Genomic DNA, 16,530 nt, shown 5'->3' with positions numbered 1-16,530 from the left:
GCATGGTTAGATGAAACAATGATTCCTGTGGGACTGGATCTAGCTGGAACTGTTTCACAGCTTCCTTGAGTCTTTTCACCCTCCTTCTCTCTTTTGCTTTCAGCCAACTTCGTCTTTGCTCTTCCTCTCTCTGATTACTTTCCCTCTCCCCCCACTCTTCCCCCTAAACTATGGTGGTGAGGGTGCCGTTGCTTACATAAGAGCCGAAGCAGCTTCTGCTAAGCTGCTTTCTAATGCCCTTGGAAGGCGTTTGCCCATGGCGGGTCAAGTGCAGGAGAAGCCTTTTTTTTATTTATTGAATGTTAGACTATTAGACTTTGGGATTATGCCCAAGATGCCCAGGAAGAAAGGGCATGAAATCAGGCGGGAAAAAGGCGGAAAAACCCCACCAACAGAAAGACTCTCATGCAAAAAAACAACAGAAAAAATAGATATGCCGCCAACATAAATATATCTTAAGCTCCCTACTGCAGGCAATTTTATTAAGAACATGTAGTAAATCTCTAAGAATGTTTGATGAATACAGCTTTCTTAGTGCTTGAGGAAAGTGCAGGTTTTAGCAACAAATCCGTCGCCAAATATGAAATTTTTGCAGTGATTTGAAATACAAACAGTTTGAAACAGGCACAGACAGATCACATGGATGGAGGATAAGTAGGCTTTACTCTTTGGTCTTAGATCTCTTAATGCTATGTTTTACTTATTTCTGTAGTCTGCCTGCTATGATAAGAGATCACATTTTCAGTTCATGAATCTAATAAAGCTGATTCGGGTTGTCAATAATGAGTGCTGAGAGGAAATTTCACATGCATGCCTGTGAGGAAAATCTGTCAAGCCCTGACACAGTGGGGCAATTATGGCTCGGTGTTTCAGATGCTGTAGCTCAACCGTAGCAAGTTAAGGTTAAGAGCCAGCCAAAGACATGAGGTAATGAGATCACGTGACTTGCGGTGACTATAATGAGGCACCAGCAACAGAAGGAGCAGGCTTTTAGTAAAACTGCTCAGGGAGATACATTTTTCCTAAAACCCGTACCACAGTAATGTACAGGAAATTCAAGAAAAAGGGTTAAAATTCAATTGTTCCCATTCTTTCTGCAGGTAATATTACCTGTGGGACACTCAATCTTTATACTTTGATTGTGCAGTCAGAGTCCTTGCCAGACTTGATAAAAGTGTCTCTTAAAATTCATGGGAACCAGAGTATGCTCTGAGTGGAGTCCAAGTATCGGCACAGGTTCTTGTATATATTCTCATCTCTCAGCTGTCCTATAGCTCAATCAATGTGGAAATTTCTCCAGCCACCAAAAACTGGTATGTTAAAATACAATATATTCATTTTCAAATCAATGAAAGCGTTTTAGAAACTGAATATCTCGGGGCATACAGGCTGTTTTGCATTTTAAGCGAGCATAAACCCGACAGCTTTATGCTTGACAAGTTAACTCTAATGGTGTAAACAAACTGCTGCTCGGGGGGGAACCGGTTTGCTCCGAGTCCATTCGTTTCTCTAATCAGAGAAATACTGCCTGAGGTATATCATTTGGGTAGCATCATTCTTTTAAACAGTGGGTTAACTGCAGACCACACTGCAACACAAAGTCGCTTAGTCAGTCTGATCACCGGGTAAAAGAAGGTTGAAGGACTAGGAGAAAAAGTGTAGATGTTGCCAGAGGGTAATTGTTAATTTCTCTCAAAGAATAATGAGATGACTTTGACTCTGACTCCGTCAGTTCTGTAGTTACAGATAAAAAAAAATAAAAACACACTTTGTTGTGATTTTATCCAACCAATTTAAACCATCTGTCCATCACATTTTGCAGAAATATGTTCCTGTTTTCTGAGATAACCTGCTGACAACAAGCGAACTGACAGGCCTGAAAATATAACCTTCATGGAGACAGTAATAAGACACCCTCTTTAAAGAATGAAGAGTTCTCCTGAGGGTTATAAAAATACAGTGTAACTGAAGCCTTAGATGTATTTCCTGTTTGATTTTTGATTATCTTCGCTGATGGACAGTATCATCCCTGTGGAGGCAGTTGGCATGTTGATATATTTCTGTAGACAGTGAATAGAGAAAACAACAGTTTCAGAGCAGGACAGTGAATGGAGATGGTGGCCTGCTGCCAAGGAGTGAAAGAAACAGACTGGGAGAAGAATGAGAGAACTATGGCGGCCAGGTAAACAGATGGAAGAGTGATGAATAAACAGGGTTTGTGCCATACTTCATGCTTTTTGAATTGTTTCTCTTTTTGAAGTTTTTCCGCATCTGAATTTTCAGTCTGAAGAATATTTCCTATCATAAAACAAAGACAATCTGTTGTCAATAAAAACAATTTTAGAGCTTGAGAAAAGAACTAAAAAATAAATGATTAGCTTCTAAATGTTTAAGTGGGTGACATATTCTAAGAGCACTGCGTCTTTTCTGACAAAGCCAAGCTGACAGGCATATTCTCCCTCCTTTAAAAGTGCAAGCATAATAGACTTAATGAATAGGCTCTTTTTAATAATCGTGAAACGTGGTCTCAACCCTCATCTCCCATCTTGCTGCTAGTGTTGTGAGTTGTAAAAAACGCCTGAGTGACAGCCGTTGAATAGATTCGCACAGCTGTAGCCAGGAAACTTTTATTTTAATTGTACAGTCTGAATGTGTGTGTTTGTGTGTGATGGCCAGTGAGTTTGGCAACCATAGCGAGGTTTGACCACATTATTAACAGAGCTGCTTTCAGTAGGCATTCATTTTTATTCCTGCACATGGGAGGAAGTGTTTTGTCTAAGAAATGCGACACGGGTTAAGATAATGGGCTGTACTGACAATTTAGAGATGTACCGGACAAAAAATGGACAAAAAAATTTGGACCAATGAGCACTAATCCGTGTTCCACCAATGTTGAGGCATTTCCCTTTTGTAAAGAATTTAAATTTTTAATTAACTTTTGTACAGAGTTTCCAGAAAATCAAGAAGTGCCTGCTACATATTTCTCAACAAATTTAGTGCTGATACCTAGATACCTTGATGCCTTTTTGGCTGCAACACACCAAACCAGCTTACAGGGCTATACTGTGGTCAGATGTTCCAACGATAAAAAACACACGCTCCCTAAAAACATAGTTTTGTTTCCTGGCTGTCAAAAGAAAGAAAAATACATAACTTTATAAATCCCCACAGGGAAAACTAGATTGGCCGCTAGAGCACAGTGACAAATAACAAACGAGACATAAGTCGTATGGGTCACAACAGAAAACATATGAAAGACAAACTGCCACAATAACAGCAGTAACACTAGCAGACAATTACAATACATAATTTATTTGTATGTGGAAATTATTTTATATGTATTTCATGTATAAATTAAAAAAAAAATAAAGGTGGCTAGGATTTAAATACGACCTGATCCTGATGAATCCAAAATGCGGTCGACTCAAACCCAAATAGAGAGAGGACACCAACGCTGTCAACAGCACGGTGTGCCACCAATTAACAAGCAGCTTGTGGTCGAAAAGAGCAGTAATGTGTCATTTTACGCTGCAAAACACACCTCACACTCTCTGTCTCGCCTCAAAAATCAAACACATTTCTCTTGTGATGATTATAAGGCAGCACGTGTCTCACTATCATCTCCATTCACCAGAAACATGAAAATCCACTGATCAGAGTTTGCCCATTAGCACCACATGGTTTGAGGCTGGATATTTCGTTTCTACTGACTGAAGCGAGCCGGACCTCACACACACCAACAGTAATCTAGCGTGCTTACAGACGCGCTGAAACCCCATCTGACCCTGATGCTCTGTGCATCTCTAGCATCACTCCTCCGTTTCCACTCTGCGTCTTAATGAGTGTCTGTTTTGTGTAATCGATAAAAAAAAAAAAAAAAAAAGAAGTGAGCATGCAAATGTGCGATGAATGAACAGGAAATATGGGAATAGAGATGGTAAAAAGAGATCACAGAGTCTGATCCCTCCCCACCACTGCTGTGCACTGACTGAATGAGGACGCAGCCCTCGGCCCCTGGGCTGGATTTCCGTGCCCTCCTCCTCCCTCTATCCCTCTCTCCATCTCCTGCGATCCCTCTCCATCCTCTTAAGGGAAGGTTCTGGATGGAAACTGAGTCAAGTGATGAGGGACCGGGGAGAAGTGGGTTTTATCAGCTTGGCATATGTGTGTCAGTGTGTGCCAACGGATGTCTGTGTGAGAGAGGGGAGGCGGCATCGCACATAAATTACAAATCAAAGCAAAGAAAAATGAATGCAACTAGAAAAAGAATCTACTCGCATGCTAAGCAACTGTATATGATTTTGTTTGTACAATGATTCATAACCAGAACTCCCAAGTGCAAATCACAATCAGGCTTCAGTTAACTGTGGTTTTAGCTAAGGTGCTAAGTCTCACGTAGCGTGGGTGAGGATGAGGAGTAGGGGTTTTTGGGAGGAGGAGGAGGAGGAAGAGGAGTAAGTGAGTCATAGTATTAACTCCCAGGCCTTCTGCATAATCATTTCAGCTCACGCTCCGTCACAGCGAGCTGAATCACCAGACAGACACGTGGCCACAGATACCGGAGCCAAAACGTCTCTGCCTGGCTTTTCTTGCATTATCTTGCACTTCTCTGTCACACACAGGCATCTGAGAGTCACAGGGACGTCTGTTACATCTTTTTGTTTGGCAGTTTTGACCCTTTGACTTTATTGGAATGACACGTGTAATATTGGCTATCTATGTTAAACCATGCACAATATTTTAATTGGCTTTAGGTGAAAGACTTACAGTATCAGAGAGACTTTCAGATCATCACTGTGAATCATTCGGGCATTAAATCTGGGTTGAAACCGCCTTTGGTTGGCATGTACATTGCTTTGGAGCTCTCCAGTAGATGACAAATGATCCACGGTATTCAGTAATTGGCTTTTCTTCTCATAAAACCGCGTTGATGGAGATTTGCAAAAAGAAAATGATCTTAACAGCAAAAACAACGATCAAGGTTCGGTAATAAGTTCCAAATTTCTAAGAAGCAGGGAACACGTGCACATGTGTAAACAGATGTGTACAAGTGGACTGGTTCTAGCACTTAGTGTGGTTTAGCTCCACAAAAGACAGAGGTGATACAATGAAATGTAATCATTGCACAAAACTGATTTCATCCAAGCAGAAGAGCCTGTCCCTTTTTCATGGCCCCAGCCACAGTTATGGAACTATGGCTGGGGGCAAATTAGCTAATGCAAATTACACAGGACCCTTCACACATTCTACCAAACTCACTCCACATCCTCCAATCAGGCCACCACCATCAGAAACTGAAAGTTGTAGTTTGTTTTCTTACTCAAATAGTCGAGAAATTTAAAAACATGATTCTGTAAGAAGCAGCTGGTATTCAGAGTCACTACAGTCTGAACACTGCCCATCTGTGCAAAAGACTGGACAACACTTGTGCATATACATTAGGTATTTTCAATACTATTGTATTATATCTTGTTATACATCTTTAGATGGTATGTGCTTGGAGCTGTTTGTGATCCAAACAATCTTAGCATGAAATAAGAATTAGCTGACTACAGCTTACGAAACAGTTCAGGGGTCGCAAGTCACCACATCGAAAACAAATCTCAAATCCTCCCAGGAACAATACATGGCAGAAATCTCCACCTGACTCGGGGGCTCTCTTGGATTTGTTAAACAAACAAGCCTCTGATAGAAATCTTTCTGTGTACACTGATGCTGATTTGCAATGCAAATGATTTTGATCAGTGGACACCACAGGGAGAGTGCGGCAATTCTTCGACAACAACAAAAGGAAAGCCCTCGCATCATGCTGCCTTATCCACCGATAGATTTGTGCCAGCCTTCACCGATGGAAGCCTTATCTCTGTTGGCCTTCTGTCCGCTTAAAGGGGCAGGGACCTGTGCATGTAGCTCTGGGGGCTCCTCCAGGCAAAGATGGTTAGGTAGGCTATGATGTAGATTTGGAGGCACTTAACAGTCAGTTCTGGCAAACAACAACTCTGGAAGTCACATGTCTCTGCAGCCATAGGAAGGTAAGGTACTAAGAAAAACAAAGGAGAGATGAAAGAAGGAAGAACGGAAGGGAGCAAGTTACCTGGAATTCAATCCCATAGTTCTCCCTGCAGAAGTCTCGTAGTTTGGGGTAGACATGCTCTTTCAGTGCGTTCCTCTCTGCTTCTGTGTCTGAAAACAAAAGAAAGAGGGAATCACTTTAAGCGCTTGTTTATAGGAGCAGAGGCAATGTGTAAATTATTTTAAAGCCTTAATTAGTTCCATGGCTTGTTCAATTAAAAGGGAGAAGATTAAAGGAATAGTTTAACATTTTAGTAAATGCAGACACACACACATTTTTATTATCTGTTAATCTGATTTATAAAAATTACAATTAACTGATAACCAAAATAGTGGAAACATTTTCTGTTGATTGACTAATCAAATAATTGACTAATCATTTCAGCTCTAATATCACTCCTGCCAATATTAAAGGCAGCACCATATCATGCATGTGAATATAATTTGTAAATATGCACCCCCTTCTCACACCCATCAAAAAATGATTGCCTAAAACAGCCATTGCTGACACACACTGTTGAAGAATGTGGGATTATGCAGCATTACAGCGGCAGTGATCATATTGGACAGCCGGAGTGTCACAGAGTGAGTGCCCACGGCTTGTTGTTGTGTCCCACTTTCTTTCCTCCTCACCTCTCTTTTTCACTGTCTTCCAAATGGTTACTGTAATCTATTTGGACAGGCCCAGTCTCTTCCTCCCTCTCTTTTTCTGAAGGGTGTGGATGGAAAGTTAAAAAGAGAACATGCCCAACAGAGAGCCCCTGTGTGACCAAGTAGCTGACTTGCACGTGCACACATATGTGCGCACAAAGACCATGCATGGAGGACGGCACACAAACAGCCCCTCAGCCGCAAAAACCGTGTCATACGCGCCGTGAGTAGAAGAGCCCACAAATTTAGTCTGACGTATCTTTCTCTCATCTATCTTTAGTAAGGCTTTGGGCCGTGACCGTACATGCATCCACCCACAGCTGCCCGAGCAAAATGTCAAATCAAAGCCGAACGGCTGTAATAGTATGCAAATGAAATAAATGGCAGTTGCTGCATCAGTGGGGATCTCATCTCATTCCATCTGAGATCCATTACAGTACAAACGTAAAATATCTTACAGAGACACAGGTGACGTAACATAACTGCAAAAATGGAACTTAGACTAAATCTTGTTTCTCTGTTTAGCAAGTGTTGGAAACAAACGGAAACCAAATCTGCATCTTGCTGTACTGTGCGTCAATGTGACCTGACAGACTAAACTGTGCTGTTGTTGTTGTATTGTGATGATAACCGCAAGACGATTCTCGCTCGCTTTTTTTTTTTTTGTGGGATGTTGATGAGTTATGGCAGCCTGATGTATGTGCGTGTCTGTTGTGTACACACTCGCATGCAGAGGAACAAAGAATGGATGCTCCATTCGGCCTCTTTCTCGCCGTGTGTGTCCCTCCCTCCGATTTTCCAATCTGTTTATTTCAATAGTATCGACCTATCTATCTTTTCTTTCAGATGTGTTCTGTCAGCTCTCTTCTTTTTTCTTTCTTGCTTAATTTTCTTTTCTCTCTTCCTCCCTTGCCCTTTAGGGAACTCATGGGTGGCCAGTTGAACAGAGAAATACAGCCAAGTGTTCTCGGTTCCTTTCCATCTTATCTTAGCCGTCTGGCTTTCTTTCTCAGTGCTTGGGCTGCATGTACTGACTCTCCACATTTTTAATTAATTTTAAAATTCTGTTGTATGAAAAATGTAAAGTCTAAGAGGATGTCTTCAAAATGCTTGTTTTGTCCAAGCAACAGACCAAATCCCAACAATATTCAATTTACATTTAATATAAAACAGAAAACTGCAACCAGGGAATATCTGGCTTTTTGGCTTGATAAATCCATTTCAGAATTACTCAATATCAGTAATGACCATGGTTTAAGGTTTACTGACATTGCCTTGGCTGGTCCATCATTCCTCCACACAGTGGTCACTCTACAGCAGCCCTTTCCGAGTCTCATCAACAAGGCTCTGACAAAGCAATCACTCTGCTCTCATCAAGCTACAATAACCGACACTCCACAGGCACTTGGTATGCACAACTGCTTAGAGATCTCTGATTAAAAGACAGAGAGAGAGATCCAAGTCCACAAGACAAGTGTTAGCAAATAGAACAGTGCTGTGACACAGTGGTTTTCCACACTGACATGGATGCAACACTGCGAGCATGTGTATCTGAGCTGCTTAAAGGGTTGGTACACCCGGATTTGAGATATCTGCCTCGAAGAGTTGTGTTTCCATCTCAATACAGTGGAGGTGAAAGTAATTTTGTTCCACAGCAGTGAAAAAAGTTGAAGAATTCAGCTTTACAGAAAGTGTCTCTGTTACTTTCTCAGACACTTTACAAGCATGTCAGTGCTTGCACTTACCACCATTGTGTTGGAGTGGAGTGGATCTGCATGGCTAAATACCACTGGCCAAAGGGCGGCTAGAACACAGAATAAAACTCCAGTGTTTTTCCAACAATAATATTCTGACTAAAACATTCTGAAGTTGAGCAGCTAGTCTTTTCCTCTCCTCTCCCTGTGGAAAACTTTTGGATTTTGGTCAAACAAAAAAAATGAATTAGAAGACATCACCTTAGACGGAGGGAAACTATATTTTCTGGCATATTGTTGACTTGAGAATTAATTCATTAATCGGAAAAATGATCAAGAGATCAATTGATGACAAAATCTAAAGCTGGTTGTGGCCTTAGTTCAAATTCAGCTGCAGCATCTTACCTTCCCTCTCACTTGTCTTGTCGAATGTAGCATCTCATCATTGCGTGTTACATAATAAAACTCTACATCAGAATAGACCACACAAGACCAAAAATGTAAGCACATTCCCTCTTTCTTTCTCAGTATACAAAGAGGGTGTGCTGAACAAACTCTGTAATGTGCAGATCTGAACCTCTGCTGCAATGATGCAAACACACAGTCAGTGAGCAAATCGATAGCGAATGACCTGGAAGATGCTGAAGGCAAATTGTGGCTGTGTAACTCAGCCATCCATAAAGGCCAGATGTTCCTGCATTTCCTGATCACAGGGGGACCCTACAGGTTATCTGGATACCACTGAATCAGGGTGAAGGAAATCCAATGGTGGTTTCTGGGCCACCACCCAAGCTTAATGTTAAACACTGACAATGTACAGTAAAAGATGGTAATATGGAACTGGATGTAACAGCGACACGGGAACTCCCCTGCCTCTCTGCCAGTAACGTAATATGTGTTTGACAAAATAACCGTAACAGTGGCTGCATGCAGAACCAGTGTTAGTCTACCCAACATAAAAATGTACTATAATAAGTTCACTGGGTAACATCTGTGCTAACAGCTGTTGCATCAAAAAGCACTAGCGGGGCTTTTAAAGCCTAACATGTTCACATTTATGCCAGGAACATACAAGACATTTTAACACCCAATTCTGATAAGCCATGATGGCTAATTTTAAAGATCAGAGACTGCGCACTGTCCAAAAGACAGCAGGTAACCATGGATTTACTTTGCATCTATTTATACTGCCTCATTAGAAACCCCATATTAATATAATCCTGATATTGGGCGATAAATCTTTGCATGCAATATTTTATTTCTGTCTGTCTCCTTCAAATGGTACGATTTAGAGGAATGAAGAGAATTTGTATCATATTCCAAGGAGAATTTAAGTGTGGGAGATGTGTTAAAATTTGATGTTATTTTTGAAGTGAAGCAGCTACTCCTCAGCTTTGAAAAATTCATCAATATGTCTTTCTTACAACGAAATATGCTCTGAAAATGGAATCTGGCAATTAGAGTTTGTAAAGATACATTTCACCTCCAAAGTAGTCCATTAATTCTGTAAACACAGACAACTGGAAGTCAAAGATGGTCTCAGGATAACACCTTTGATTTATCAAAACGTAAGAATACGGTGTTTGGAAAGACTTGAAGCCTTACCACAGGTGAAGGTGACTTTAAATGGAGCCACAAATAGTGAGCAGGCACTGAATGAAACATTTATTTGAAGTTATTGGTGAGATTTTGTTCATTTTCAATCTCACTTATCTGTATTAAACCCCCAAACCCTCCCTCAGCACAACCCTTGATCTGAACATAAAATAAAATTCCCATTAGTTAAAAACCAATTGCAGACCACACTAGTTTTCTAGAGGTTAATTATGTCGGTTACGAGCGGATAATCACGATGTAATTTTACTCAGGTGTATCTAGTGGGCTGCTTGCTATCATCGCCATCGTTCCATGATGAAATATTTTTGTAGTGTGTTCCATGAAATGGCTGGAACACGCAGGGAGTTAGACGAGTGTGCGAGGGCAACTGCTGAATTTGTCAGAACGACGTCCTGGGGGTGTAGGATTGCTCCACAGCGCTCTGGAAAACTCTGAGAGAGGTCACTAAAAGCTGCTGCCAAACTAGTCAGGGCGAGCTTCCTCTTTCCCTTCAGGACAAGAGCGGGGGCAAGAAGGCAGAGGATGAACCAAGAGGAAGGGGGGGGGGAATATGCTCACACCAAAAACTTCACATGCCGCAGAACTGGGCCAGGCTCATCCAAAAATCCAGCACTCTCTGGCCCCTGAAAAGCTATGTATTAAACAAAAGCCAGCCTTGACACAGTCTCTCCACCTGTCATCACTCCCTCTGTCCTCCCCACCATCCCTCCCACTCACTCCTTTGTTCTCTCTCACCAGACTTGATTCAAAAAAAGTGGATAATTAAGGCGAGACTGAAAGAGATATTTTTAAAGGCAAGAGGTCACTGAATCACAGAAATCTGAGCTAAAAACCTACAATACAATACAAACGAAAAAGATAAACAGTAAATAGGAACACTGGGAATAATTGTGGGGTGAAATGTAAGGTGATTAGTGGTCTCCACGGTGACATACCATAGCCTCGATGATGGCGCATCGGAGGGTTAGGTGATTTTATGCATCGCATCCCTGAGGCCTCGTGCTTTTATCAACTTTAAACAGCTTAAGTGATAGCTTGCATACAAATAACTGCCTATAGCGCACAAGCGATGCCACAGCCCCCGAGGTGACTACAGCAAGGTAATGGAGTTGTCTTGATATGCTTATATGGATCTCCATAAACAAACACAAATACACCCATACACACATGTTGACAGCTGAGACAGTCTGCATAATGCACTAAGCAGTACACACAAACAACACAAAAATAAATCATGTTAGGCTTTTCTCTGGTTTGTTGCTGCTGTCTGGCTACTGGCAAGAACAGATAGCTGGGTTTTTAATTGATCAGCTGTGGCCACACACACACACACAGGCACACACAGACAGATTCATCCACCTGAGCCAATCTTGAGTGATTCATTAACATTATGGTAGGAGGATGTAAATCCACTCAAATTAGTTGTCTGACATTGTGGCTTTGGAATACTTTTATAGACTCTATATCACTTCACTGTAGAGCTAACGTTCTATTGTAGCATCTACATGCTGTGCTGAAGTCTAAAACCACCCCCTCTATCAAATTCCTCCGAGGAAGACAATGTACCTTTACCCATTTTTAAATTACTGTTGAAATTGAGTGTCATGCCCCTTTATGGACGACACAAACAAACACAGCAGAGGCGCATGCGGCTGAATACAGCAGTGGGAGTGCGTCGCAGTCGTCTGTGGCTTTTGATTAAGGGCATTAGGGTCAGTATATTCAGCACAGCCAAGACTATAACCAAAGAGCACATAAAACTCTCAGTGCTGTAGATCAAAGTAGAGAGGTCTCCGTGTCATACACACAATAAAAAAAAAAAAAAGTGATGTTATTCAGTTATGGTGGTGTGATTATCACTGCAGGCAGCATTGTTTGCCCTTATCATGTCTGGTTTTAGAAATAGTGAAATGACACAGTTAAGTACAAGATATATTTTATTAACTTTTATCAAGGACGTCTGTCAAAGTAAGGGCGATCCTCCTTGGCTTTCAGCGACTCTTTCACATTCATACTGCTGCATTCATTGCTCACACTTTTATATGTGGGAGAAACGGAAGGATAAATGCCCTGCTCAGTGTCTCCTCTACATGTTGAGGAAGGGTTAGAGAATTACTGCTTCAATTTCAAGGCCATAGCTTTCCACTCACAAGCCCAGGCAAACAAACTCCACTGCTTCACTATATCTATATCTATCTGTCTATATATATGTGTGTGTGTGTGATTTAAATTAAGATGTAAGGGAAATGCAAAAAAGGGTGAAGCTGAAGCAAAGAGCGGTTCTCTTATGGTGACTGGGTACTGTCAAAATGTGAATTTTATCCATTTGTGCCATGTTACTGATTGCTTGTCTGATCTGACCACATTATACTGTACATGTACAGTTAAATAAGTGCATGGATAGCCCCCTCTAGTGAACGTGGAGAAACAGGCTCTGCAGCAGGACTGAGGGCAGACCTGGGCCACAGTTATGAATAACTGTGTTTTGTTACAGTTGCACAAAGTACAACAAGTAGCGTGGTGAGTTTGCCAAATAGGAAAGAAAGTTTGCAAGCATAGGAAAGTATCTGAGAATGGTATGAATTTGTGAAGTGACTGGAATACTGTGATGGAGTGAACTCGTAAGATATTCCACAAACGATCTGCACAAAGGCAAAGAAATATCTTGTTGTAAATTTGAAATTTGAAGGTGAACTTGTGGGATTCAGCAGTGTTTCTGTGCTCCTGCCTGAAGTGAGACAGAGCGTACCTCTATAGCTTCATTACCGGGATATGGCACTGGATATCAGCACCTCGCTTCACTGGAGACAGCAGTTCATAATTAGCTCTCTTCACAGCTCGGGCTGGGATGTGTGTGCCTTTCCATTTGTGCCGATGGAGTGAAAAGAACGACTTGGAATAGCCCCCTCATCGTTTTTCCATCCACGTGCACTTTGGGGGGTTGAATTCGTGCTGTGACGGGATGGTCTGAATGACTGAGTCAGCTACAGGTGGCTAAACAATGCCAGACCTTTCACCGTCTACTGTGGGCCCTAACAGTGCAATAATCTGAGGTCAATTCATTCAGTCTTTTGGGTCCATAGAAATTTGCTCAGTGAGGGCAAGCAAATGACAGTGATGTATCGACAAAAGCAACCTCCCTTTTTAATCCTGGCATGCCCTCCTTCTCTCTCCCTCTCTCTCATAGCCTACTCTACTTCCCTTGCCTTGTTTACTCCAGTTTTACTGAGCCTATTTTTACCCCCTTGCCCAGAGGGCATATTCAAATACAGAGCTGCAACTGGGTGTCTCCCTCACGACCCAACTGTCTTGCACTCTGCTCAGACCGTGCACTCTGTGTCGAAGGCAATCTGTTGTTTCGTTGTGTTACTGGATTAAATCATGCACCAATTTGTTTTTTGTCAAGTTGTCATACGGCCTAATGTAACCTAATTTAAGCTATTTTCCAGTAGTTCCATTAAGTTAAGTGGGTCTTTAAATGATAGACTACACCTTAATCTGAGGGTCCTGACTGTTCCCTCAAAGTCAGCCTAATCAGTACCAGAAATCACAAGCCTGGACAGTGGCTGCATTTGGAATCCAAATGCATTAACCTTACACTGTACTTCAAATTCTTGAGCCAAATTTTTTGACTGCACTTGTGGGTGAACGCTGCAAATATTATACTTCTAATGAATTGTCTACAGGAGTAAGATCTTACAAGCCACATGACATTACATTCCGCCGCAGATAATTTATATGAAACACTGTAGAAGCTTAAGAAGAAGAAGTGAGCGCAGAATATCGTGAAATATTTGCGAAATGAGTCACAACAATAAGCTTGTTTACTGGGGGTCCTCGGGCTTCAGAGGAGTGTGTAGGATGGAGGGAGGGAGGGAGAGACGGGGGTGTCACGCTGGCTCTTACCGTCGGGGTTGGCACTGATGAAGACCCGGACGCTACGGCCGGTGGGGACGTGGTGCGGCGGCAGGGCGTTGATGTTGCCGCTGATGGCCGCCCTGCGCAGCGCCGACTCCCGCGGGCAGGGCTGCCTGCTCCCCACTCCCGACGGCCACATGGGGGGCGACTTCCAGCGTGGCTGTTAGACACGCACACATACACAGCACACAGAAGGGGCATGTTAGCGCGGCAAGGGGCGCACACGCAGGCTCATGGACAGACGTGCATGTTTGCGCGCAGATTCCCCTGATCCATCCACACATATGGGGCGTTAATTATGGCAAAGGCATGGAGCTGCATCTAAAAGGTTTTTAATTTGCTATTAACTTTGGGCACATTTACTGCCGCTGACTTGATTTCTGGAGTCGAAACGGTGCTGAGGACACTCGCAGGACATATTTCAATATTCGGTCCAAAATGCTCCACCAGTCAATTGAAGACAGGACTGGGATATAGTTTTCTGTGTCATCCTTTTCTGATGTATAATGCTTGAATATTTTACTACGAGATTTAAGCATTACAATAGGCTACATTGCCATACTCAGAACGCCCATGCTGCACACACACATACACACACAAATCAAGTTAGGATGGATCTGCCAAATCTTCTCCAAACACAGGAATGAGATTGAATGTGCTTGTTATTGCATTCATGTGGTATAGGGATATAATAATAGGATATTACGCACAGCCTACTACCGTCATGGTGCATGCGTAATTTGTATACATGTCCTTGGACGCATTCATGTATTTTCATGCCACTGTGGGACAAACAGACAAACAGAACGAGACGATACACAACTCGAACAGGCGAGCAAGGCAAGCATCAGTCGTATTCCCACCCCAGAGAAGATGCTTGTAAAGGCGAATAACCGCTAAGAATGGTTATTCCGCCAGGTGCAGATGTCAAGTCGCTGGTTTTCCGGAGTTGGTCTATCCTGAAATCTTTGTTTCAAAGACGGAAAACCTCGAAAAAGACAACAAAAAGCGGGGAAAAGTTGGGTAGTCCACTAATGAACACTACATAAAATCCGCTGAAAGCACACAACTAAAAATCACTGAGGCACCGCATCCACAGAGAGGACTTGACTACCAGTGATGCTGGAGACAGGCACAACAACAGGACACTTCTTGTTGCTCACATTCATTCGCTTCATTTCGTGGCTTCCGAAAATATCCAAGCGTCGAGGACGGAAAAAGGAATTTAAAAACGCCCATCAGAGTTGCTGTGGCCGAGAGGCGGCACCGGGAGACGGTAAAACGGACGCCGTGTGTCGGAGTGCTCCCCTTGGCATCCTGCTGTCTCTACGAGCCGACCGAGCTCTGAGAGATGGAGAGAGTGTGAAGCCGGACAAAATAAAAGCGCGACTACCGGTTGGCATTTTCAAAATAAAACACCAATTTACCCATAGATTGGCATTCCCTTAACTGGAGATGGTACAAAATGCATTTGAAGCGAAAAAATATATATTATCAAAATCATTTCTTGTTACAAACATACATCGACGCAGCTACCAGCTCCGTACTCACCAAATTATCCTACGTTCTCAGGAGTTGGGCTTTTACGTTGAAAGTGAAATATTTAATTCCGGCCGTGCTCTAGCGTTTCATGTCCGACTTGACGGAGGTGTTAGAGGAGCTCTCTGGATGGTCTTAATGTGAGTCTTTCCCCCCGTCTCTCTCCTCTCCGGTGGACAGACCGGTCCTCACCCAGTCCCTATTAAAATTGCGGTGGAGCGCGAAGTCAGCAGTGTGGTGCCGTAAATGACGTTACTGCTTTTACCAGTCACGAGCAAAGCAAAAGTAACGCTCAGCGAAGGTCGCGTTACAAAGACGTCGTTACCGGTAACCCCGGTTAAACGTCGAATAAAGTTCACATATCCACATAAAAAGTTAAAATATCCAAAATGCTTTCACTTTACTGAGTTTGTCTTCACAGAAATCGAGGGTCTTTTTCAGATAACTGTACTGCGACCTAGCTAAAATAAGTAATAGCAAAATGGGAACTTTAAGTTACCTTTACGCTTGGCAATGGTTTCCCCGGCTTTCATCCAAAAGAGGCAGCTTTCGTGTGCATTTCGTAGATGTTGTGGCAGCCTTCTGCTCTCAAAGAAGAGAAACTGTGCTACTTTTCAAGCGAGTAACGTTTTACTTTTTGAGTAACGTTACCTGAGTGTCCTTTGGGTGAGGATGGAGGAGCAGCAGCAGCCGGGAGGAGGAGGAGGAGGAGGAGGGGTTTGAATTAATTGCTTTATCGATAAATGTACCTCTGCTCTGCAGCCTGTGGTTATTCGCGCTGGAAGTTTAAGTGCATTGGATTTGTAGTAAACGGAATTGATTACTGTGCTGTTCTTGTGAAGGGGAAACGCTGAACCACATATTCCCCTCACCCTCTCTGGGTCTCAGTGTTTTGTGGGCAGCAGCAAGCATTTCTCTGAATCTGATGAAGAGTGTGTCTGTCGCCTCCACCTTAAGTTCAGCCTCTGCACTAATGCTTTTAAGTTATGATGGTATAAAAGAAGAGTCAGGCCTATAGATGCATAAGGTCGTAGTATTT

At 42.5% G+C, this 16,530-nt stretch overlaps 1 protein-coding gene across 2 annotated transcripts in view; it reads right to left on the bottom strand.

Moving 5' to 3' along the window:
- Positions 1-15,191, bottom strand: part of LOC121177177 (NACHT and WD repeat domain-containing protein 2) — a 37,972-nt gene extending 22,781 nt beyond the window's left edge. The window contains exons 1-5 of one of the 2 annotated variants that reach the window (XM_041031392.1): positions 15,116-15,191; positions 14,816-14,940; position 14,358; positions 13,941-14,112; positions 6,095-6,183 (exon numbers count right to left, since the gene is read on the bottom strand). In XM_041031392.1, the coding sequence (XP_040887326.1) occupies positions 6,095-6,183; positions 13,941-14,091 (240 nt within the window). In that variant the 5' untranslated portion in view covers positions 14,092-14,112; position 14,358; positions 14,816-14,940; positions 15,116-15,191. The remainder of the gene's footprint in view (positions 1-6,094; positions 6,184-13,940; positions 14,113-14,357; positions 14,359-14,815; positions 14,941-15,115) is intronic. The other variant, XM_041031393.1, reaches the window with a different exon arrangement.
- Between the last annotated feature and the right edge of the window lie 1,339 nt (positions 15,192-16,530).

The sequence above is a fragment of the Toxotes jaculatrix genome, chromosome 23 (genome assembly GCF_017976425.1).
Source record: "Toxotes jaculatrix isolate fToxJac2 chromosome 23, fToxJac2.pri, whole genome shotgun sequence".
Taxonomy (NCBI): domain Eukaryota; kingdom Metazoa; phylum Chordata; class Actinopteri; family Toxotidae; genus Toxotes; species Toxotes jaculatrix.
Note: the sequence above shows the minus strand (reverse complement) of the source record. Positions and strands in the feature narration are given on the sequence as shown.